General features: G+C 35.9%; 3 protein-coding genes across 8 annotated transcripts; 1 reads left to right on the forward strand and 2 right to left on the reverse strand.

Moving 5' to 3' along the window:
- Nucleotides 1-317: 317 nt before the first annotated feature.
- On the reverse strand, nt 318-5,554 carry LOC130550425 (calpain-1 catalytic subunit-like). 3 transcript variants are annotated; one of them, XM_057327900.1, is made up of 13 exons: nt 5,426-5,553; nt 4,326-4,559; nt 3,960-4,035; nt 3,670-3,788; nt 3,441-3,574; nt 2,919-3,093; nt 2,673-2,747; nt 2,189-2,271; nt 1,561-1,635; nt 1,346-1,491; nt 1,074-1,240; nt 942-953; nt 318-746 (listed from the first exon to the last, which is right to left on the reverse strand). In XM_057327900.1, the coding sequence occupies exons 2-13, from the start codon at nt 4,542-4,544 to the stop codon at nt 537-539; spliced, it is 1,491 nt and encodes a 496-aa protein (XP_057183883.1). In that variant the 5' UTR covers nt 4,545-4,559; nt 5,426-5,553; the 3' UTR covers nt 318-536. The 3 variants fall into 3 exon arrangements, with proteins under 3 accessions (XP_057183883.1, XP_057183884.1, XP_057183885.1); XM_057327902.1 differs by having other exon boundaries at nt 648-746; nt 886-953; nt 5,426-5,554; XM_057327901.1 differs by lacking the exon at nt 2,673-2,747.
- Nucleotides 5,555-6,789: 1,235 nt separating this feature from the next.
- Nucleotides 6,790-22,620, forward strand: vcpkmt (valosin containing protein lysine (K) methyltransferase). 2 transcript variants are annotated; one of them, XR_008962414.1, is made up of 5 exons: nt 6,790-7,647; nt 7,791-7,904; nt 20,677-20,749; nt 20,879-20,991; nt 21,121-21,131. XR_008962414.1 is itself a non-coding variant. In XM_057327899.1 (4 exons), the coding sequence occupies exons 1-4, from the start codon at nt 16,963-16,965 to the stop codon at nt 21,226-21,228; spliced, it is 558 nt and encodes a 185-aa protein (XP_057183882.1). In that variant the 5' UTR covers nt 16,384-16,962; the 3' UTR covers nt 21,229-22,620. The 2 variants fall into 2 exon arrangements, 1 of the variants encoding a protein (XP_057183882.1); XM_057327899.1 differs by lacking the exons at nt 6,790-7,647; nt 7,791-7,904 and adding an exon at nt 16,384-17,219 and having other exon boundaries at nt 20,872-20,991; nt 21,121-22,620.
- On the reverse strand, nt 9,886-15,126 carry LOC130550422 (calpain-1 catalytic subunit-like). Of its 3 annotated transcripts, none has more exons than XM_057327896.1 (13): nt 14,998-15,125; nt 13,894-14,127; nt 13,528-13,603; nt 13,238-13,356; nt 13,009-13,142; nt 12,487-12,661; nt 12,241-12,315; nt 11,757-11,839; nt 11,129-11,203; nt 10,914-11,059; nt 10,642-10,808; nt 10,510-10,521; nt 9,886-10,314 (listed from the first exon to the last, which is right to left on the reverse strand). In XM_057327896.1, exons 2-13 carry the CDS (start codon nt 14,110-14,112, stop codon nt 10,105-10,107), a joined length of 1,491 nt encoding a protein of 496 aa, XP_057183879.1. In that variant the 5' UTR covers nt 14,113-14,127; nt 14,998-15,125; the 3' UTR covers nt 9,886-10,104. The 3 variants fall into 3 exon arrangements, with proteins under 3 accessions (XP_057183879.1, XP_057183880.1, XP_057183881.1); XM_057327898.1 differs by having other exon boundaries at nt 10,216-10,314; nt 10,454-10,521; nt 14,998-15,126; XM_057327897.1 differs by lacking the exon at nt 12,241-12,315.
- Nucleotides 22,621-22,663: the final 43 nt, after the last annotated feature.

Below are 22,663 nucleotides of genomic sequence, written 5' to 3' on the forward strand. Positions count from 1 at the left end.
AAAAGTTTGCGTTCATTCTTATTGGCACAAAAGGAATCCCATAATTTTACAGGAAAGAAATATTTTACGATTCATTTCTGGTGCACCAGCTGCTAATAAACAAATAGTTTACAGTGAATTGTTACTGTGTGAAGACTGCAGTAAGAAAAACTTTCTGTAACACATACAGAAATAAGAAACAGCCCTTCTAGCATAAAATCTCAATGGAAGCTGGTTCCTCCAGAAAAGGAACAAAATGGGTGAATGTTTTTAAGAATCTTTTAAGAACCTTTGGCTGTATGGTTCTTTGGGGAAGCCAAAATGGTTCTTTTATGGGATCGCAGTGAAGAGCCTTTTGTGGCACCTTTATTTTTCAGAGTGTAACTCACAAAATGAAAACACACAAATTACATAAGAACTAACATTTTACGTATTTACATATCAAATGCATCACACAGAGATTTCTGGGACTGTACTTTGACAGTTTTCATCTTTCATATCGTTTTTACCAACGATTACCCCAAAACATCTTCTTGCTCTCTTTTCTATGAAAACTATCAACATTTTTTACATTGATGCTTTGTGAAAACAGATAGGACAAAGGACGCCATTTCAGCCGGACTTAATGTGCTCGGTACAATCAGGTACTCTCCGGGTTCCAGATTGAAGAACTTCATCACCTCTCTCAAATTTGCAAAGTCAGTCCTTGCCACAGGCTTTCTACGACTGAAGAATGAAATTGAATACTTCCCACCTTCGTCTTTTATCTAAATGAGAATAAGAAACTTTATTACTAGAGCTTCTATGAACTAGCATTTACATTTATTCTTTTGGCAGACGCTTTTATCCAAAGCGACTTGCAATTAGGAGAGCATATAAACATTTTGACAACACGCTAAACAGTACCGTTAGTTTACAAATCCTATTTGGAGTCATTTAGTTGTGAATTAATTTTTACTTGCCTCTGGTGGTATCTGTGAAAGTAAACACAATAATATTAAAAATAGGTATGTACAGCAAGCACAACATACTTCACACTGCATACTACAACTTATACTGCTCACAAATATGCTCTGCTCATCTATCATACTGACCTCATAAACAAAGAATCCTATAAACAGGTGGGGAAGCTGTTTTCTGCGTCTGTTCTCATGGTTCTGCATGAGAGACACCAGTATGTTTTCAGGGCACTCCCCACCAGCACAGTCCTCACCGGGCTTCTCAATCCTTACTCGAAACTGAGGATTTTTCCAGATGGCCCCTTTAAGCACATGCAATTTCAGTCATTTATATCTTGGCAATTCTATGCAAATGTCAACCTTAACATAAAAAAACTGTTTGCTATTTTGATCAGGAATATAAGTACTTATGCCACCAGCGGTCTCAGTGGTCCATTGGCCGATATGGTATTGGGAGCTCCAAGAACATTTAGAAGAGCCATTCAGAAAATCAGGAGAGAGACAGCAGATATCCATGGTTTTAAAGCTTTTGGTGTAATCTTCCATTGACATCCTGCAATAAATATTTGTCTTTCTCAACTTCTTTTTAAGTTAAGTTAATTTGAAAACTGTTCATGCTTACCAGAATTCCCCATTATCAGCCACAGACAGGCAGTTTTTGTTGTCATTTGCACTCACTGTCTTCCACAAGGGTGATCTGAAAACGATTATCCAAAAATGTATATTTTACATTCTGTGAAGGTGTTTCAGGCATGTCAATTGGGATAACACTCCAGGTCAGAAGACAACACCACCAATTCTTTTATAACAGCAAATCTAAAAGCCAGATATGTGAATGTCAATTGAATTATGCACATGTAATGCAAATGTTGTCCTCTGTATGGAGCCATACTATAAATATTATTTTAATGTTGTATTGCCTGTGGCATTCCAGTACATGTATGAATCATGTAGAGTCATCAATGCATAGGAAAGAGTCGAAAAGCTGTGAATTTTGGTAATTATTCATTCCAAACTACTAAGATCCTCATGTTTCCTTTCTAAATTTTTACGTAGTTTATGTAAAGGTGTTCCAGGCCTGTCAGGTAAGATTCAAAACATGTCCCGGCTTGCTTGGAAACACTGTTAGAGTGGAAGATGTGGAGATCTTAAAATTAGGATAATAAATGGGTAATGAAGACTTTTTACAGCAACTTTATGTGTATATTTCTTCTTGTGAAGATGCTGCCAAATGCATGAAAAGATCTTACCTGTCACTCCAGTCCCCTGTCCATTCACCCTTTCCCCATGGGTTGAACATCCTCACCAGTCTAACTGGTTCTTTAGTTGTTACCTGTTGAACACAACCATACTTTTAGTATCATTTAGAGTGCAGTCATGTAGGGCTTGTTTGTACAAAATTGGAAAAATGAAGCACATTCACACACTCAAATAAGAAAAAATCGGTAGGCCTACTGTATGTGAACAAAAATGTATTCAGCTAGCATAAAGCACAAAATTACAAAATAGTCCTCTTATGATATCAAGATTTCTACATGATTATCATCAAAATAAATCACTGCGATATTATTACTATGTTGATTTTGACATACATTTAAAAATAATAATAATAATAATGATAATAATGGAGTCAAATTGATCTGTAATTTTTTGGCCAATGAATCACACTCGAATGTAGAGATACACAGAGTAAAAATGTTTTTCACTGTAAAAAAGTTTAGGTTTACATCTTACCTGACAAACACCTGTCACTGTGTAGGCATGACCCTCAACTATGCCATTAGGTAACACTGTGTTTTGAAATGTTGCCTAATATTATTAAAATAAATATGAAAAAGCAGATTACATAAAAATGTGATATTTTTTGGAGGGAGGGGATGCAGTACCTTTAAACATAAGGAAAATGATCTGCATGTCAGTACTTTCATTTACTATGTCTACCTTCAATCAAATGTGACACCCAGGAAGAAGTCTGCTTACCCCTCGAGGTGTGCTACACCCCATGAGAGTTTTTGACTTGAATGCACTTTCCATCATATTCCACAAATTAGCAGGTGCTTCTTTTATGTCAAAGTGCATGTGCACCCCTCCAGTGAAGTCAATGAGAGCCTCAGATACAAATCCACCATGTAAGTCAGCAAAAGATCCGCACACTCTGTAAAGGCAATTCATTTTACAGTATATTATTGCCAGAATGTCAGACATTCTGTACTACACTTGTCCTTCCAGTCACTTTCAGATTAAATTTAACACTTTCATTAGCTTTCAATACAACCTACAAACTCTACACTGTAAAACAACCAATTTTCCCGCAGCTGGGGTACCGGTAAAAGACTGTAAAATACCATATTTGTCACGTAAAATTACATGTTTTCCATGTTATTTTACACCCGTTTTGTAAATTGAATCAAATGTAAAAAAACATGTGGAAAATCTGTAAAATAAAAGAAATTATAGTTTTTAATGTATAAAAATGTATATAAAGGATGTTATGGCACCTACTTTGCATAAGCTTTCTCCAGTAAGGCAGGCCAAAACTCAGTAGCAATTTTGGAACTCACAAAAATAAGTCTGTTATTAATTGTTGGAAGTTGGTCATCGATGACAACATCAATCCACTTCCCGAACCGCCAGAACTGATCAACAAATGACACACAGAAATTCAAAGTGCATGTCAAGGAGTGAAATTATGACAAAGGAAAATAAAGAAAATAATGAAAGTGGTATTCACCATAAAATGAAATATTCCGGCATAACCCTTGCTGAATGACTGTTCAGCTGGAATGACTTGGTCCATAATATCCATCTGAGAACTAACAGCCCCGATTGAGGCTAAAAACCAGCAGTCTCCTTAAGACATAAAAGAACTTGATTATGCTTCTGCACAATATTTGACTGTTTTTAGGTCACATGTATTATTATTATTGTTTCTGAACTGGAGGATTCAGCAAAATTGCAACTGTTGTAGTGTAAAAATAGCAACTATAGTGTCATATTAGCCAGACAATAATGTAGGCCTACCTAATTTAGATCCTTGGGCATAGTCAAATCTGGACACTCCATCTACAACAAGACATGGTCTGTACAACACAATTTCCTTAAAATGGAGAAACATAGAATCAGTTGAAATGACGGGCATAAAAAATGCACAGAGAGAGAATCTAGTGCATGCTACAGTATAAGTGAAACACTTCAGTCAGTTTTTTCCATATTGTCATGCTTTTGTTCAAAGCCATCTTTTTATTTACTTTTTTTAATTATGTTGAACAGCAAACTTCATGTTTTGTGCCTTTCAGTCCAATTTTTTTTAAATCTTAGAGAAACACTTAATGGCAGAATACTTAATCCCTATGGATGAAAGTAGAAATCTAGACAGTCTTTACATACTGATGGTCTTTTCCATTTGACTTGGGCCATAACCTTATCGGACAGCAATCCTGTTCCAATAGAGCTTCTATTTGCAGGGAAAGACTCATCGCTGAACTGCATTTTTTTGGAGAGGAGGCTTTGGTGCAAGGTCTGGTAGTCTTGATCCAGGAACTTTAATGGGTTTTTTAAAGAACCCACGGCATCTTCATGTGTTTTGTTCACATCAGGGGGAGGCATTTTTTACGGAGGACCCTTTTTAAAGACATAAATGCACATAGTTTTACATTTCTATGTCACCCAAAGATAATCCGTACCTTTGTGGCTATAGTGAGTATCATTACAATTAAAACAGTTATAGCAGTTTAGGCCTTGTTCTTATTGGTGGTTGGTTAATCATAAAGTTATCTTATTAGTGGTCTTATTATTTGTCAGTCTGCATGATGAAAAAATGCACACACTGATGTAAAATACTACAAATTAAATTTTAAGTTATTATACAAACTCACTTACATACGCACACATGCCCCGCGCATGCACGCACACACGCACGCACACACACACACACACATATATACTATACAAGGTGCCCTATAAGTTGACCCCATCCTTGTAGTCAGCATACATTAATTTTTTTTTAAAAGAAACAGATTTTTATGTGTAAAACATTGAGAAACAAATTTGAGAACACATACTCACACACGTACACTTGCACACATACACACTGAACAAACATGTGATAACATGCAACAACTCGAGTGGTACAGAAATTAGGAAATGTTTTGCAAGCAATCATTTTAATCTTTAGTAAACTTGAAAGTATTTGATTGGTAATAATAGGAATTTACAGGTTTAGTAACGACGATAACAGTAATAAGACCTAGAGGCTTCATTAGTATTTGCAACAAAATAGATAGTAAAAAAATTATAGTAATCCAAACAAAAATGCCTCTCATGCTTTTTCCAATACACATTGTTTTAAAGTAGCTACAAGATAAATATGGCATAATATTTAATATATGTCTATTTTATTTACTAAAGACACACATTTTCATAATTATGTCCTCCTTATAAAGCATTTTAACATTTCCAGTAAAATATATATTTATAGCACACTTTACCTTCACGGATCCAACAAATAAAAACCAAAGAAAGTTCCTCAATAGAATATATTATCACTGTGTCTTGTTTAATACTCTTTATGTACTGCTCTACACTTCTTTTAAGGCATCTTCAGTGTTTTAAAAACCCCACCCCCATTTTCATTGCTTCTGCACACACCCATTGACATTGAATAGTAAATCAAAAACTAAAAAGACAATTGGTGTGGCTTCCTCAGGCTATATTGTGGTACACGCATTCGTAGAAAACAGTGCCAGACCAGTTCTTTTTTTACTTTCACCTAGATAGATACATTTTCATGTGGCATGGTTGATTATTTTCCTGGTCCCATTGAATTATCTATTTTTTATAAATTATTTACTGTATGATCTGATTACTTACAGACTGAATATGAAATAACTCATAGACTCATATCATAAACATTCTGCAGAACTCATAATTCATAACTACAATTACCATTACGTCAACATCCACTATGTCAATATTATGATGACTCATTAAACATATGATATTCTCTTACTCATCATTCCAGCTGAATGTTCAAAACAAATACCATTACTTCAGCTGAAACTGCTCAAAGAACCACCACCTTGCTCTTTAAAAGCATAATGCTTTGTCAGTATTATAACCTCCAGGAAGCAGCTTACATTCCTAGAAAAGCAAAAAATGCAGCTTTCCTGAAAAAAAGATGTGGTCACACTTGTTTATTCTATAAAACATGCAGCACATGATTATTCTGAGACCAAGATCATCAAAGACCCTGAAAATAAAGTGTTTTCACTTTCTAAGTCTCTAAAACGCTATGGTGCCAATGTAAGACTGCACACCTTCTACGTTAAACACTGAAATTCTTTCTTTGAAAGTATTTATCAGTAGCTGCGGAGTTAATCGGCTGTCAGTTCATTCAAACTCTTATACAAAAACACACATATACTGTAAATGACACTCCTTGGAATGTTCTTATGTCATTCTAGTGAGACAACAACGCCAAGACAACAAAGCAAAGACCATGTTGTGAGATCATTCTCTCAATTGTTCTTAGATTCCCTTCTGGTTTGAATTACGTTCAACAGAAACGTTTCTTAAGGCGTGTCTAGCGTCACAATCTATAGTGGAAATGATGACAGTTGGCTGTGTGTAGAATTTATTTGTGAAACCTCTTCACTGCACTTGATTTCAGTGTTTAAATGAGCTATTACAGTAAAATATGATGATTTAGGGAAAGAGATATTTTATAATATAAAAAATTTATGTAATGTTACATTCTAATATTATTGTTCGACAATGTGCTATGACAGGGAAGACAAGTGGCGAAGACTTTATTTTTTGTTTATTTATAGATTTACTTATTAAACACTAAGCAAAGCAAAAGAAAGCAAGTTGAAATAAGACACAATTAGACAAAATTTGTGTGCTAGATCCTGTGCACACATGCAGCATGTCAAGGTAACATTTTGTGAAGAGATAACCCATGCACGAAACAATAATAAATGTATTTAGACTTTCAGGATGTACAGAGACTTTCAACCAGCATTCAGTAACAAATGTTACAGGAAGAATAACTTACAGTAGGCCCTACCCTATGGGGTTCCATACATACATACCAAAAACATATAAAACACAGGTAATAACAGTAGACATAGACAATTGTATTGTACAACCCAATCAACACATTTTTGACACATATGGAACCCCATACATAATATGGAACCCGATATAAAATGGGCTTACAGTGCAATAAAGCATTTTAAGAGTTCAGCTTGCTGAAAAAGAAACATTGAATCACAGAAACAGTCAAGATTGTATCTTGTATTACACACATTTTTGATAGACACAGGCTTGCTAACAAGATTTAGTTTTTTTCTCCTTGTGTACTTCACACGCCAACCCAATAGGTGGCAAAAGTGCACTTTAAGCTGGTTTTGCCAACCGCCATAAACACAAGAGAAGAACACGAATTAGACATGGCGGCAGAAGACGAGTCGGAGGATTATTTTTTTAGAGAGATAGAGAAAAACAATGGGTCTGTTTTAAGAATGTATCAGTGCAGTAAAGGAGACGTGGGCTGTGTAGTATGGGACGCTGCTATTGTTTTATCAAAATATTTGGAAACGCAACAGTTTTACAATGTTGAGTCTGATGCTAGTACATGGTCTGCCAAAAACATTATTGAACTGGGCGCAGGAACAGGACTCGTGGGTCTCGTGGCTGCCACTCTAGGGTGAGTGTAATAAATGTAACGTTAGTGCAAAGCGAATTCTATTGTGTCTGAATGTGTAAATCAAGCGTAAAGCTCAATTTTTGTGTTCATGTCATGCTCGAACATTCTGACTGGAATTTAACCTGATTAATATGCACCTGTAGGGCTTATGTCACAGTAACAGACCTGGAAGACCTGCAGCATCTTCTACGACTGAACATTAGGAAGAATCAAGGACTCATCCGTACAGGCTCAATTACTGCCAAGGTACTGAAATGGTTTGTACTAACTTTCATCCTACAGGAGAGAGATATATATACACTCACCTAAAGGATTATTAGGAACACCTGTTCAATTTCTCATTAATGCAATTATCTAATCAACCAATCACATGGCAGTTGCTTNGAACGATCTGCATGCTGTTATCTTTATTGTTTGTACTTAAAACTACTTTCTTATTTAGTTAGTATATTAGTAATTGGTATTTGAAGTTGGTAAATCATGCGCGGTGTGGATCCAAGCGTCCTCCTCATCCTCAGGTAAATGAATGTAATTCAGATAATAAAGAAAATCGCTAAAAGTTGTATTCCTGTACAGTAGCAATTCTGTCTTTACTTAGCTCGTTCATTGTGTGCTTTATACTTTCTGTCAGGTATTATTTTATGGACTGTAAGATTATTTTCTTAAAAAGGAACGAACAACTTGCATTATAACATCCAATAAAGACATGTTACAGATTATTGGGTTGTGAGAAAAACGTGCTAAATGAAAACATTGCTGCATAGTTACTGTACAGAGATTAAAACTTTTAGCGATTTTATTATCTCGGTTACATAAATGTACCTGAGGGTGACTTGTGTCCAGCTGAGGAGGAGGATGACGATGTCGCTCTTGCATACAGTCTCCTTTTAAAGAATTAAGTCCACTTATAAGTCAAGTACTGTATCTTTCTTTTTAAACTCATGGTGAATGTACAGTATTATACCCCTTTCTTTACATTCACAGAAAGTACACCTCATAAAACACTACCAATACATTCAAATGACATTTATGTTTTTTAAACGCTACAACAAAACAAATTCATAAGGTGACATAATTAGAGGCCTTATGAATGTTTTATTCATTTAGTCTGCCTCTTGCAAACATCAATTTCATTATGTATTTACACACCTACATAAAACAGGTTAGAGAAAAGCAGAAGAGAGACTTCTTAAACTATAAACAAACATTTAAAGATAGAAACAATACATAAAATGCCACCACGATTATAATGTATAAATTAGAAATATGAACTGGAAGCATAACACTTTATTGTATATCTCCTCAAAACTCACTAGGCATCTCGTTTTCCTGATATCATTGTAATTATAAATTATAGACTGCTGTCTTGACGGCCTCTAAACACACGTAAAGTTGCATGTGAATATGGCTAACGTTATCTATCCTGTCTTTAGTCGACGTTGGCTTGTTGTTACGGCGTGATAGAGCCTGGAAGCGTGTCCTACTTTTAAGTGCGTGAAAGTTGGCAACCCTGCTAATATACTAACAAAATAAGAAAGTAATTTAAGTACAAACACTAAAACAATACTATACAGAAAACCGCAAGCAGATTGCTCTCTAATCCGCTGCACTGTCTTCAGTTTCGACTTCCTGGTCAGGGAGCTGTCAATCCAAATCTCACTAACCAATGAGAGTAAAGTGGCCATAAATCCCGCCCACACGTGAGATTTGTGCCAGAAAGGCGAACGAAAAATTGAGAAGCGTAAACGAAAACTCAGAAAGCGCAAATGAAAAATCTAGCAGCGAATTCAAAACTATTATTTGCAAAAACGAAACTTAGAAAATTGTTAAGAAATCATGTCACATTCTTGCAACTGAGTTTATTGTTTTCATTATCAAAGGTTTTTTTTTCTTTCTCATTGTATATTTTTGTTCGTTTTTTAAAAGTTTGCGTTCATTCTTATTGGCACAAAAGGAATCCCATAATTTTACAGGAAAGAAATATTTTACGATTCATTTCTGGTGCACCAGCTGCTAATAAACAAATAGTTTACAGTGAATTGTTACTGTGTGAAGACTGCAGTAAGAAAAACTTTCTGTAACACATACAGAAATAAGAAACAGCCCTTCTAGCATAAAATCTCAATGGAAGCTGGTTCCTCCAGAAAAGGAACAAAATGGGTGAATGTTTTTAAGAATCTTTTAAGAACCTTTGGCTGTATGGTTCTTTGGGGAAGCCAAAATGGTTCTTTTATGGGATCGCAGTGAAGAGCCTTTTGTGGCACCTTTATTTTTCAGAGTGTAACTCACAAAATGAAAACACACAAATTACATAAGAACTAACATTTTACGTATTTACATATCAAATGCATCACACAGAGATTTCTGGGACTGTACTTTGACAGTTTTCATCTTTCATATCGTTTTTACCAACGATTACCCCAAAACATCTTCTTGCTCTCTTTTCTATGAAAACTATCAACATTTTTTACATTGATGCTTTGTGAAAACAGATAGGACAAAGGACGCCATTTCAGCCGGACTTAATGTGCTCGGTACAATCAGGTACTCTCCGGGTTCCAGATTGAAGAACTTCATCACCTCTCTCAAATTTGCAAAGTCAGTCCTTGCCACAGGCTTTCTACGACTGAAGAATGAAATTGAATACTTCCCACCTTCGTCTTTTATCTAAATGAGAATAAGAAACTTTATTACTAGAGCTTCTATGAACTAGCATTTACATTTATTCTTTTGGCAGACGCTTTTATCCAAAGCGACTTGCAATTAGGAGAGCATATAAACATTTTGACAACACGCTAAACAGTACCGTTAGTTTACAAATCCTATTTGGAGTCATTTAGTTGTGAATTAATTTTTACTTGCCTCTGGTGGTATCTGTGAAAGTAAACACAATAATATTAAAAATAGGTATGTACAGCAAGCACAACATACTTCACACTGCATACTACAACTTATACTGCTCACAAATATGCTCTGCTCATCTATCATACTGACCTCATAAACAAAGAATCCTATAAACAGGTGGGGAAGCTGTTTTCTGCGTCTGTTCTCATGGTTCTGCATGAGAGACACCAGTATGTTTTCAGGGCACTCCCCACCAGCACAGTCCTCACCGGGCTTCTCAATCCTTACTCGAAACTGAGGATTTTTCCAGATGGCCCCTTTAAGCACATGCAATTTCAGTCATTTATATCTTGGCAATTCTATGCAAATGTCAACCTTAACATAAAAAAACTGTTTGCTATTTTGATCAGGAATATAAGTACTTATGCCACCAGCGGTCTCAGTGGTCCATTGGCCGATATGGTATTGGGAGCTCCAAGAACATTTAGAAGAGCCATTCAGAAAATCAGGAGAGAGACAGCAGATATCCATGGTTTTAAAGCTTTTGGTGTAATCTTCCATTGACATCCTGCAATAAATATTTGTCTTTCTCAACTTCTTTTTAAGTTAAGTTAATTTGAAAACTGTTCATGCTTACCAGAATTCCCCATTATCAGCCACAGACAGGCAGTTTTTGTTGTCATTTGCACTCACTGTCTTCCACAAGGGTGATCTGAAAACGATTATCCAAAAATGTATATTTTACATTCTGTGAAGGTGTTTCAGGCATGTCAATTGGGATAACACTCCAGGTCAGAAGACAACACCACCAATTCTTTTATAACAGCAAATCTAAAAGCCAGATATGTGAATGTCAATTGAATTATGCACATGTAATGCAAATGTTGTCCTCTGTATGGAGCCATACTATAAATATTATTTTAATGTTGTATTGCCTGTGGCATTCCAGTACATGTATGAATCATGTAGAGTCATCAATGCATAGGAAAGAGTCGAAAAGCTGTGAATTTTGGTAATTATTCATTCCAAACTACTAAGATCCTCATGTTTCCTTTCTAAATTTTTACGTAGTTTATGTAAAGGTGTTCCAGGCCTGTCAGGTAAGATTCAAAACATGTCCCGGCTTGCTTGGAAACACTGTTAGAGTGGAAGATGTGGAGATCTTAAAATTAGGATAATAAATGGGTAATGAAGACTTTTTACAGCAACTTTATGTGTATATTTCTTCTTGTGAAGATGCTGCCAAATGCATGAAAAGATCTTACCTGTCACTCCAGTCCCCTGTCCATTCACCCTTTCCCCATGGGTTGAACATCCTCACCAGTCTAACTGGTTCTTTAGTTGTTACCTGTTGAACACAACCATACTTTTAGTATCATTTAGAGTGCAGTCATGTAGGGCTTGTTTGTACAAAATTGGAAAAATGAAGCACATTCACACACTCAAATAAGAAAAAATCGGTAGGCCTACTGTATGTGAACAAAAATGTATTCAGCTAGCATAAAGCACAAAATTACAAAATAGTCCTCTTATGATATCAAGATTTCTACATGATTATCATCAAAATAAATCACTGCGATATTATTACTATGTTGATTTTGACATACATTTAAAAATAATAATAATAATAATGATAATAATGGAGTCAAATTGATCTGTAATTTTTTGGCCAATGAATCACACTCGAATGTAGAGATACACAGAGTAAAAATGTTTTTCACTGTAAAAAAGTTTAGGTTTACATCTTACCTGACAAACACCTGTCACTGTGTAGGCATGACCCTCAACTATGCCATTAGGTAACACTGTGTTTTGAAATGTTGCCTAATATTATTAAAATAAATATGAAAAAGCAGATTACATAAAAATGTGATATTTTTTGGAGGGAGGGGATGCAGTACCTTTAAACATAAGGAAAATGATCTGCATGTCAGTACTTTCATTTACTATGTCTACCTTCAATCAAATGTGACACCCAGGAAGAAGTCTGCTTACCCCTCGAGGTGTGCTACACCCCATGAGAGTTTTTGACTTGAATGCACTTTCCATCATATTCCACAAATTAGCAGGTGCTTCTTTTATGTCAAAGTGCATGTGCACCCCTCCAGTGAAGTCAATGAGAGCCTCAGATACAAATCCACCATGTAAGTCAGCAAAAGATCCGCACACTCTGTAAAGGCAATTCATTTTACAGTATATTATTGCCAGAATGTCAGACATTCTGTACTACACTTGTCCTTCCAGTCACTTTCAGATTAAATTTAACACTTTCATTAGCTTTCAATACAACCTACAAACTCTACACTGTAAAACAACCAATTTTCCCGCAGCTGGGGTACCGGTAAAAGACTGTAAAATACCATATTTGTCACGTAAAATTACATGTTTTCCATGTTATTTTACACCCGTTTTGTAAATTGAATCAAATGTAAAAAAACATGTGGAAAATCTGTAAAATAAAAGAAATTATAGTTTTTAATGTATAAAAATGTATATAAAGGATGTTATGGCACCTACTTTGCATAAGCTTTCTCCAGTAAGGCAGGCCAAAACTCAGTAGCAATTTTGGAACTCACAAAAATAAGTCTGTTATTAATTGTTGGAAGTTGGTCATCGATGACAACATCAATCCACTTCCCGAACCGCCAGAACTGATCAACAAATGACACACAGAAATTCAAAGTGCATGTCAAGGAGTGAAATTATGACAAAGGAAAATAAAGAAAATAATGAAAGTGGTATTCACCATAAAATGAAATATTCCGGCATAACCCTTGCTGAATGACTGTTCAGCTGGAATGACTTGGTCCATAATATCCATCTGAGAACTAACAGCCCCGATTGAGGCTAAAAACCAGCAGTCTCCTTAAGACATAAAAGAACTTGATTATGCTTCTGCACAATATTTGACTGTTTTTAGGTCACATGTATTATTATTATTGTTTCTGAACTGGAGGATTCAGCAAAATTGCAACTGTTGTAGTGTAAAAATAGCAACTATAGTGTCATATTAGCCAGACAATAATGTAGGCCTACCTAATTTAGATCCTTGGGCATAGTCAAATCTGGACACTCCATCTACAACAAGACATGGTCTGTACAACACAATTTCCTTAAAATGGAGAAACATAGAATCAGTTGAAATGACGGGCATAAAAAATGCACAGAGAGAGAATCTAGTGCATGCTACAGTATAAGTGAAACACTTCAGTCAGTTTTTTCCATATTGTCATGCTTTTGTTCAAAGCCATCTTTTTATTTACTTTTTTTAATTATGTTGAACAGCAAACTTCATGTTTTGTGCCTTTCAGTCCAATTTTTTTTAAATCTTAGAGAAACACTTAATGGCAGAATACTTAATCCCTATGGATGAAAGTAGAAATCTAGACAGTCTTTACATACTGATGGTCTTTTCCATTTGACTTGGGCCATAACCTTATCGGACAGCAATCCTGTTCCAATAGAGCTTCTATTTGCAGGGAAAGACTCATCGCTGAACTGCATTTTTTTGGAGAGGAGGCTTTGGTGCAAGGTCTGGTAGTCTTGATCCAGGAACTTTAATGGGTTTTTTAAAGAACCCACGGCATCTTCATGTGTTTTGTTCACATCAGGGGGAGGCATTTTTTACGGAGGACCCTTTTTAAAGACATAAATGCACATAGTTTTACATTTCTATGTCACCCAAAGATAATCCGTACCTTTGTGGCTATAGTGAGTATCATTACAATTAAAACAGTTATAGCAGTTTAGGCCTTGTTCTTATTGGTGGTTGGTTAATCATAAAGTTATCTTATTAGTGGTCTTATTATTTGTCAGTCTGCATGATGAAAAAATGCACACACTGATGTAAAATACTACAAATTAAATTTTAAGTTATTATACAAACTCACTTACATACGCACACATGCCCCGCGCATGCACGCACACACGCACGCACACACACACACACACATATATACTATACAAGGTGCCCTATAAGTTGACCCCATCCTTGTAGTCAGCATACATTAATTTTTCTTTTAAAAGAAACAGATTTTTATGTGTAAAACATTGAGAAACAAATTTGAGAACACATACTCACACACGTACACTTGCACACATACACACTGAACAAACATGTGATAACATGCAACAACTCGAGTGGTACAGAAATTAGGAAATGTTTTGCAAGCAATCATTTTAATCTTTAGTAAACTTGAAAGTAGCATTTGATTGGTAATAATAGGAATTTACAGGTTTAGTAACGACGATAACAGTAATAAGACCTAGAGGCTTCATTAGTATTTGCAACAAAATAGATAGTAAAAAAATTATAGTAATCCAAACAAAAATGCCTCTCATGCTTTTTCCAATACACATTGTTTTAAAGTAGCTACAAGATAAATATGGCATAATATTTAATATATGTCTATTTTATTTACTAAAGACACACATTTTCATAATTATGTCCTCCTTATAAAGCATTTTAACATTTCCAGTAAAATATATATTTATAGCACACTTTACCTTCACGGATCCAACAAATAAAAACCAAAGAAAGTTCCTCAATAGAATATATTATCACTGTGTCTTGTTTAATACTCTTTATGTACTGCTCTACACTTCTTTTAAGGCATCTTCAGTGTTTTAAAAACCCCACCCCCATTTTCATTGCTTCTGCACACACCCATTGACATTGAATAGTAAATCAAAAACTAAAAAGACAATTGGTGTGGCTTCCTCAGGCTATATTGTGGTACACGCATTCGTAGAAAACAGTGCCAGACCAGTTCTTTTTTTACTTTCACCTAGATAGATACATTTTCATGTGGCATGGTTGATTATTTTCCTGGTCCCATTGAATTATCTATTTTTTATAAATTATTTACTGTATGATCTGATTACTTACAGACTGAATATGAAATAACTCATAGACTCATATCATAAACATTCTGCAGAACTCATAATTCATAACTACAATTACCATTACGTCAACATCCACTATGTCAATATTATGATGACTCATTAAACATATGATATTCTCTTACTCATCATTCCAGCTGAATGTTCAAAACAAATACCATTACTTCAGCTGAAACTGCTCAAAGAACCACCACCTTGCTCTTTAAAAGCATAATGCTTTGTCAGTATTATAACCTCCAGGAAGCAGCTTACATTCCTAGAAAAGCAAAAAATGCAGCTTTCCTGAAAAAAAGATGTGGTCACACTTGTTTATTCTATAAAACATGCAGCACATGATTATTCTGAGACCAAGATCATCAAAGACCCTGAAAATAAAGTGTTTTCACTTTCTAAGTCTCTAAAACGCTATGGTGCCAATGTAAGACTGCACACCTTCTACGTTAAACACTGAAATTCTTTCTTTGAAAGTATTTATCAGTAGCTGCGGAGTTAATCGGCTGTCAGTTCATTCAAACTCTTATACAAAAACACACATATACTGTAAATGACACTCCTTGGAATGTTCTTATGTCATTCTAGTGAGACAACAACGCCAAGACAACAAAGCAAAGACCATGTTGTGAGATCATTCTCTCAATTGTTCTTAGATTCCCTTCTGGTTTGAATTACGTTCAACAGAAACGTTTCTTAAGGCGTGTCTAGCGTCACAATCTATAGTGGAAATGATGACAGTTGGCTGTGTGTAGAATTTATTTGTGAAACCTCTTCACTGCACTTGATTTCAGTGTTTAAATGAGCTATTACAGTAAAATATGATGATTTAGGGAAAGAGATATTTTATAATATAAAAAATTTATGTAATGTTACATTCTAATATTATTGTTCGACAATGTGCTATGACAGGGAAGACAAGTGGCGAAGACTTTATTTTTTGTTTATTTATAGATTTACTTATTAAACACTAAGCAAAGCAAAAGAAAGCAAGTTGAAATAAGACACAATTAGACAAAATTTGTGTGCTAGATCCTGTGCACACATGCAGCATGTCAAGGTAACATTTTGTGAAGAGATAACCCATGCACGAAACAATAATAAATGTATTTAGACTTTCAGGATGTACAGAGACTTTCAACCAGCATTCAGTAACAAATGTTACAGGAAGAATAACTTACAGTAGGCCCTACCCTATGGGGTTCCATACATACATACCAAAAACATATAAAACACAGGTAATAACAGTAGACATAGACAATTGTATTGTACAACCCAATCAACACATTTTTGACACATATGGAACCCCATACATAATATGGAACCCGATATAAAATGGGCTTACAGTGCAATAAAGCATTTTAAGAGTTCAGCTTGCTGAAAAAGAAACATTGAATCACAGAAACAGTCAAGATTGTATCTTGTATTACACACATTTTTGATAGACACAGGCTTGCTAACAAGATTTAGTTTTTTTCTCCTTGTGTACTTCACACGCCAACCCAATAGGTGGCAAAAGTGCACTTTAAGCTGGTTTTGCCAACCGCCATAAACACAAGAGAAGAACACGAATTAGACATGGCGGCAGAAGACGAGTCGGAGGATTATTTTTTTAGAGAGATAGAGAAAAACAATGGGTCTGTTTTAAGAATGTATCAGTGCAGTAAAGGAGACGTGGGCTGTGTAGTATGGGACGCTGCTATTGTTTTATCAAAATATTTGGAAACGCAACAGTTTTACAATGTTGAGTCTGATGCTAGTACATGGTCTGCCAAAAACATTATTGAACTGGGCGCAGGAACAGGACTCGTGGGTCTCGTGGCTGCCACTCTAGGGTGAGTGTAATAAATGTAACGTTAGTGCAAAGCGAATTCTATTGTGTCTGAATGTGTAAATCAAGCGTAAAGCTCAATTTTTGTGTTCATGTCATGCTCGAACATTCTGACTGGAATTTAACCTGATTAATATGCACCTGTAGGCAGAGGCGTATTAAGACCTCATGGTGCCCCTGGGCAACAGCCCCAGAGGTGCCCCCCCATCAACCCACACGCAAGAATCCACTCATTAAAAGATTTATATATTAAAAGATTTTATAAGAATGAAACTCAGCAATTTACAATATACTATTTTACAAGAATTATACATTAACATGACACTTTTGTAGAATAGAACACAAAAAACAACTCTTTTCCATTAAGTATTTTTAACAATTAGGCCTACTGTAGTTAAGGGGCACCTGCTTTCTGTTGTAATGTTACATTTCAGGTTTTGATGTAGTTTAAAAAAATCACTAACATTTTTTTAACAGGTGTAAATGTTGTGCGTGCCACAAAATGGGGGTACAGGGACACACACACACACACTATAGTTTGCATGTATGTATTCACATTAGGGGGACAATGGAACAATGTACAGATTTTCAGGACATTGGGACTTTAATTCACCAAAGTGGCATTCACCAGATTACAATGTATAGCAAGGTTATTCATACAAAATAACATGAAACGTTATTGTTACTATTTTAACTGCTATACAGCTATTCAAACGCTCTATTTAAGCACAGTATGTGTATATTCTTCTTACTAAACGATCACATAAGTACTAAGATAAAAGTGTACTCCACTAAACAGGACACATATGAATTGATTGCTATAGTGATGACACCGACCGTTCTTCACTTTCACTTTAAAACCCAGGTTTGGATCTTCAATAGTGGCCTTACTTCCACGTACTATTATTAGCATACATTATCGGCACTATAACATCTTATTTCTGACGCATGCCATGTATATATACCTTTATTAATCAGTGCTAATCCCCGCATTTTTGTCTCCGCTACAACAATGCGCTTGCATCGTTCCCGCTTCCATCTGTTTGAAGATTAAAGTGTAGGCTACAGAAAGACGACTCGCCTCATAGCAGTCACTTGTGATTGGCTGAATGTTAATTCACTCAAATCTATATGTAACTAACCAGATAACATGGGGGGAATTTTGGCGGAGGTGTGTCGAAAAAGTCGGAGGACAGAACCATTTTTATCTGAAAGTGGGGGTATTCCCGCACATGGTGCCACGCCATTTAGCGCAGATGCGTGACTTAAGTCTTAAAAAACAAGTGCTTATGTACATTTATAAAAAATATATATTTTGTATTGCGGGTTTATTTGGTGCCCCTAAAGTCTTGGTGCCCCTGGGCACTTGCCCAATTGCCCATATGGTTAATCCGCCTCTGCTGTAGGGCTTATGTCACAGTAACAGACCTGGAAAGACCTGCAGCATCTTCTACACTGAACATTAGGAAGATCAAGGACTCATCCCGTACAAGGTGCAAATTAACTCTATTCAGTAGTTTGATTAAACATTGACTTCATGTAAGCAGTGCATACACTGTATACACTCACCTAAAGGATTATTAGGAACACCTGTTCAATTTCTCATTAATGCAATTATCTAATCAACCAATCACATGGCAGTTGCTTCAATGCATTTAGGGGTGTGGTCCTGGTCAAGACAATCTCCTGAACTCCAAACTGAATGTCAGAATGGGAAAGAAAGGTGATTTAAGCAATTTTGAGCGTGGCATGGTTGTTGGTGCCAGACGGGCCGGTCTGAGTATTTCACAATCTGCTCAGTTACTGGGATTTTCACGCACAACCATTTCTAGGGTTTACAAAGAATGGTGTGAAAAGGGAAAAACATCCAGTATGCGGCAGTCCTGTGGGCGAAAATGCCTTGTTGATGCTAGAGGTCAGAGGAGAATGGGCCGACTGATTCAAGCTGATAGAAGAGCAACTTTGACTGAAATAACCACTCGTTACAACCGAGGTATGCAGCAAAGCATTTGTGAAGCCACAACACGCACAACCTTGAGGCAGATGGGCTACAACAGCAGAAGACCCCACCGGGTACCACTCATCTCCACTACAAATAGGAAAAAGAGGCTACAATTTGCACGAGCTCACCAAAATTGGACAGTTGAAGACTGGAAAAATGTTGCCTGGTCTGATGAGTCTCGATTTCTGTTGAGACATTCAAATGGTAGAGTCAGAATTTGGCGTAAACAGAATGAGAACATGGATCCATCATGCCTTGTTACCACTGTGCAGGCTGGTGGTGGTGGTGTAATGGTGTGGGGGATGTTTTCTTGGCACACTTTAGGCCCCTTAGTGCCAATTGGGCATCGTTTAAATGCCACGGCCTACCTGAGCATTGTTTCTGACCATGTCCATCCCTTTATGACCACCATGTACCCATCCTCTAATGGCTACTTCCAGCAGGATAATGCACCATGTCACAAAGCTCGAATCATTTCAAATTGGTTTCTTGAACATGACAATGAGTTCACTGTACTAGAATGGCCCCCACAGTCACCAGATCTCAACCCGATAGAACATCTTTGGGATGTGGTGGAACGGGAGCTTCGTGCCCTGGATGTGCATCCCACAAATCTCCATCAACTGCAAGATGCTATCCTATCAATATGGGCCAACATTTCTAAAGAATGCTTTCAGCACCTTGTTGAATCAATGCCACGTAGAATTAAGGCAGTTCTGAAGGCGAAAGGGGGTCAAACACCGTATTAGTATGGTGTTCCTAATAATCCTTTAGGTGAGTGTGTATATATATATATATATATATATATAAATATATATAGTCATAAATTATATTTTTCATTTATTTGTTAATTTATGCATCCTTTGAGCTTTTCCTGATACATATTCTGGCTGCTCAGTAGTGCAGAAACAATGAGAACGTTTGGACATCATAAATCGTATTAATTTCTAAAAGGAAATAAAACATCTTCTTTGTCTCAGCAGTCACTTAAGTTGTGGCAGGAGTAGCTTGAGTCATAAATATTATTTACATTAAATATTTGAGTCATGAATATTGTTAAATTTTAATTACATTATGGTATGTTTGCCCAAACTGGTTTGCTGAAACAAACCGTTAAAGCAGTTAAAAGCTGATTGGTGGTGGGTTGTTCTTCCTATGATGGTTGATACGTCCCTGGGCTTGGCTAAACCATCTCAGCAAACATAACTAAAACACGAGTCACATACTTGTAGCTGTTTTATTTACATTTATGCATTTGGCAGACGCTTTTATCCCAAGCGACTTGCATTGCATTATCCTATACAGTTGTTTCTAAGTATGTGCAATCCCCTGGGATTGAACCCACGACCTTGGCTTGTTAGCGCCATGCTCTTACCACTGAGCTACAGGAAAGCTGTTTTTATAAATATTTATATTTTTTTGTTTACTTTTATTTATTTGTAATGCCTTCCTTTTAAAGGGGAGAAAATGTGGAAGACTTCCTACCTCATCCTCATTACATTCTGATGGCTGACTGTATCTACTATGAGCAGGTATATAGCAGAACAATAAATTTAGCCTAAAATAGTTATTTATTAACATAAAATGCCTTGTAATGTTACCCATACCCTAATAGTTAGCTTTACGGTAGATACTAGAATTAACTTTGTTTCAGTCTGTAGTGCCTCTAGCGGAGACTCTGAAACTCCTCGCTGGGCCTGAGACATGCATCATCTGTTGCTATGAGCAACGCACTGTTGGTGTCAATCCTGAGATGGAAAAGAGATTCTTTGAGGTAAGAGATTCAAAACAGTAACAGACCTGTCAGTGAACTTGATCCATACATTTTAATGAGCCAATGTAAGTGTTTATTAAGGTAAAATGTGCTGTTCTTGTTTTCCTGTTCCATGATTGTGTGTAACAGCTACTTCTGCAAGACTTCCAGTCAGAAGAGGTCCCACTAGAAAAACAAGACTCAGAGTTTAGCAGTCCTGACATTCATCTCCTTCATCTGCGACGCAAAGCCATCTAAAGCCGTGATTTTATATTTGATATAGAAAATATATCAAAGGGTGGTTTGTTATGTGTGTCAGGTTTTAGCCATCCTATTTTTCTTTTATGTTTTTCTTATCACCATATTTTTTTCACAATCTTATTCACCTTACATAAATGGAAGCTGCCTAAGCCAGTTTTAAAGTGATTGTTATGTGGTTGAGGGAGGTTACTCTCAGGCCTTGTCAGAAAAACAAATGTACTGTAAGTGATTTAAGCTGATGTGTCTATACATGCACATGCAGATTTATAACAAGTAAATTTAAACAATGCCAAAATGTTGCGTCTTAAAACATTTCTGTCAATGCTATTTAATAAAATGCCTTACAAAACTGACATAAATGACCAGTTTCATTATCACTGTCCACTGTTGGAGCTGCTTCATCTTTCGAGTTGCACAAATAGACTCTTGGCAATTGTCAAGAGAAACTTTGGCTTAAATGTGACTGTGTTTTCTACCTAACATCATCCTAAAAAGGACATTCTGTAAAAATATAGCCTTGGTCTTTAAAATTGAGTCAATAAGGCCATGTCAGAGTGGTCAACTGGTATTGTTTTGTGCAAAATAATGAAACATAGTGCCAATAAAATATTTGAAAAATTCAGTATCATTCTATCAAAAATCTAAAAAAGATCTATGTTAGTCTATCATTTACAGCATAAACATCAATTTTTGTCATATGTGAGTCCATAAAACCCAACTAAAGTCATTCTTTGTTGTTTACTGTTTTCTACACAATATAAAGAACATTATGTGTAAATATAACCTTGATATCTTTATTGACTGAGTAAGGTAATCTCAAAGATTGAAATAGTGATAGTAATATTAATGGTTGAAATGAAACTTTACTCTGAATTTTACAGACAGGGTCACAAATATTCTTTTTGTTTTTGTCAAATAAGTTTTTATTGAAGACACAAATTAAGAAGAGTTACAATCTTACATAATTGTCTCTTTTACCATAAACATACAAACAAATAAGAGAAAATAAAAGGAAAATAAAAACATTATTTAGCAAATCACATGAGTCACCAACCCTCCCCTACCCGACCTGTATTATTTTAATTGTAGAATACAATGAGAAGCATTAAGGCATTACATTGACAAGAGATGCATTAGTCCATAGAATTTCCATCAAGATAACAGAAAAAGGGGTGCCAGATTTTGACAAACTGTTCATAATTATCCTTCAAGCAGTATCTAATTCTAGGGTCACAAATATTCTTAAAGTGCTTTGCTGTAATAAGTATATGATGAAGATCATTATGGACAGCGTTTGGCCTTTTTCTAACTGATACCTCACCCTCAGTTGATCTCTGACTTTGATTTCCCAGTTCCGTCAGTTTGTAACTTTCAACACTGGAACATTTCCATATTAAAATGTACGTTCATAGTCAAAACGATATGTGGCAGG

Source organism: Triplophysa rosa, unplaced genomic scaffold (genome assembly GCF_024868665.1).
Source record: "Triplophysa rosa unplaced genomic scaffold, Trosa_1v2 scaffold313_ERROPOS81286, whole genome shotgun sequence".
Taxonomy (NCBI): domain Eukaryota; kingdom Metazoa; phylum Chordata; class Actinopteri; order Cypriniformes; family Nemacheilidae; genus Triplophysa; species Triplophysa rosa.

What these genes read in the sequence shown, in the direction of transcription:
- LOC130550425 (XM_057327900.1), bottom strand. Translation starts at nt 4,544, where the DNA reads ATGCCTCCCCCTGATGTGAACAAAACACATGAAGATGCCGTGGGTTCT. An exon ending in TCAAATGGAAAAGACCATCA is followed by an intron (nt 4,036 to 4,325) that starts GTATGTAAAGAC and finishes CTCCATTTTAAG; the next exon opens with GAAATTGTGTTGTACAGACC. An exon ending in CCGGAATATTTCATTTTATG is followed by an intron (nt 3,575 to 3,669) that starts GTGAATACCACT and finishes TTTGTTGATCAG; the next exon opens with TTCTGGCGGTTCGGGAAGTG.
- LOC130550422 (XM_057327896.1), bottom strand. Translation starts at nt 14,112, where the DNA reads ATGCCTCCCCCTGATGTGAACAAAACACATGAAGATGCCGTGGGTTCT. An exon ending in TGCCCAAGGATCTAAATTAG is followed by an intron (nt 13,357 to 13,527) that starts GTAGGCCTACAT and finishes TTATGTCTTAAG; the next exon opens with GAGACTGCTGGTTTTTAGCC. An exon ending in ACAGGGGACTGGAGTGACAG is followed by an intron (nt 11,204 to 11,756) that starts GTAAGATCTTTT and finishes AATCGTTTTCAG; the next exon opens with ATCACCCTTGTGGAAGACAG.
- vcpkmt (XM_057327899.1), top strand. Translation starts at nt 16,963, where the DNA reads ATGGCGGCAGAAGACGAGTCGGAGGATTATTTTTTTAGAGAGATAGAG. An exon ending in CTCGTGGCTGCCACTCTAGG is followed by an intron (nt 17,220 to 20,676) that starts GTGAGTGTAATA and finishes TTCCTTTTAAAG; the next exon opens with GGGAGAAAATGTGGAAGACT. An exon ending in ACTGTATCTACTATGAGCAG is followed by an intron (nt 20,750 to 20,871) that starts GTATATAGCAGA and finishes ACTTTGTTTCAG; the next exon opens with TCTGTAGTGCCTCTAGCGGA.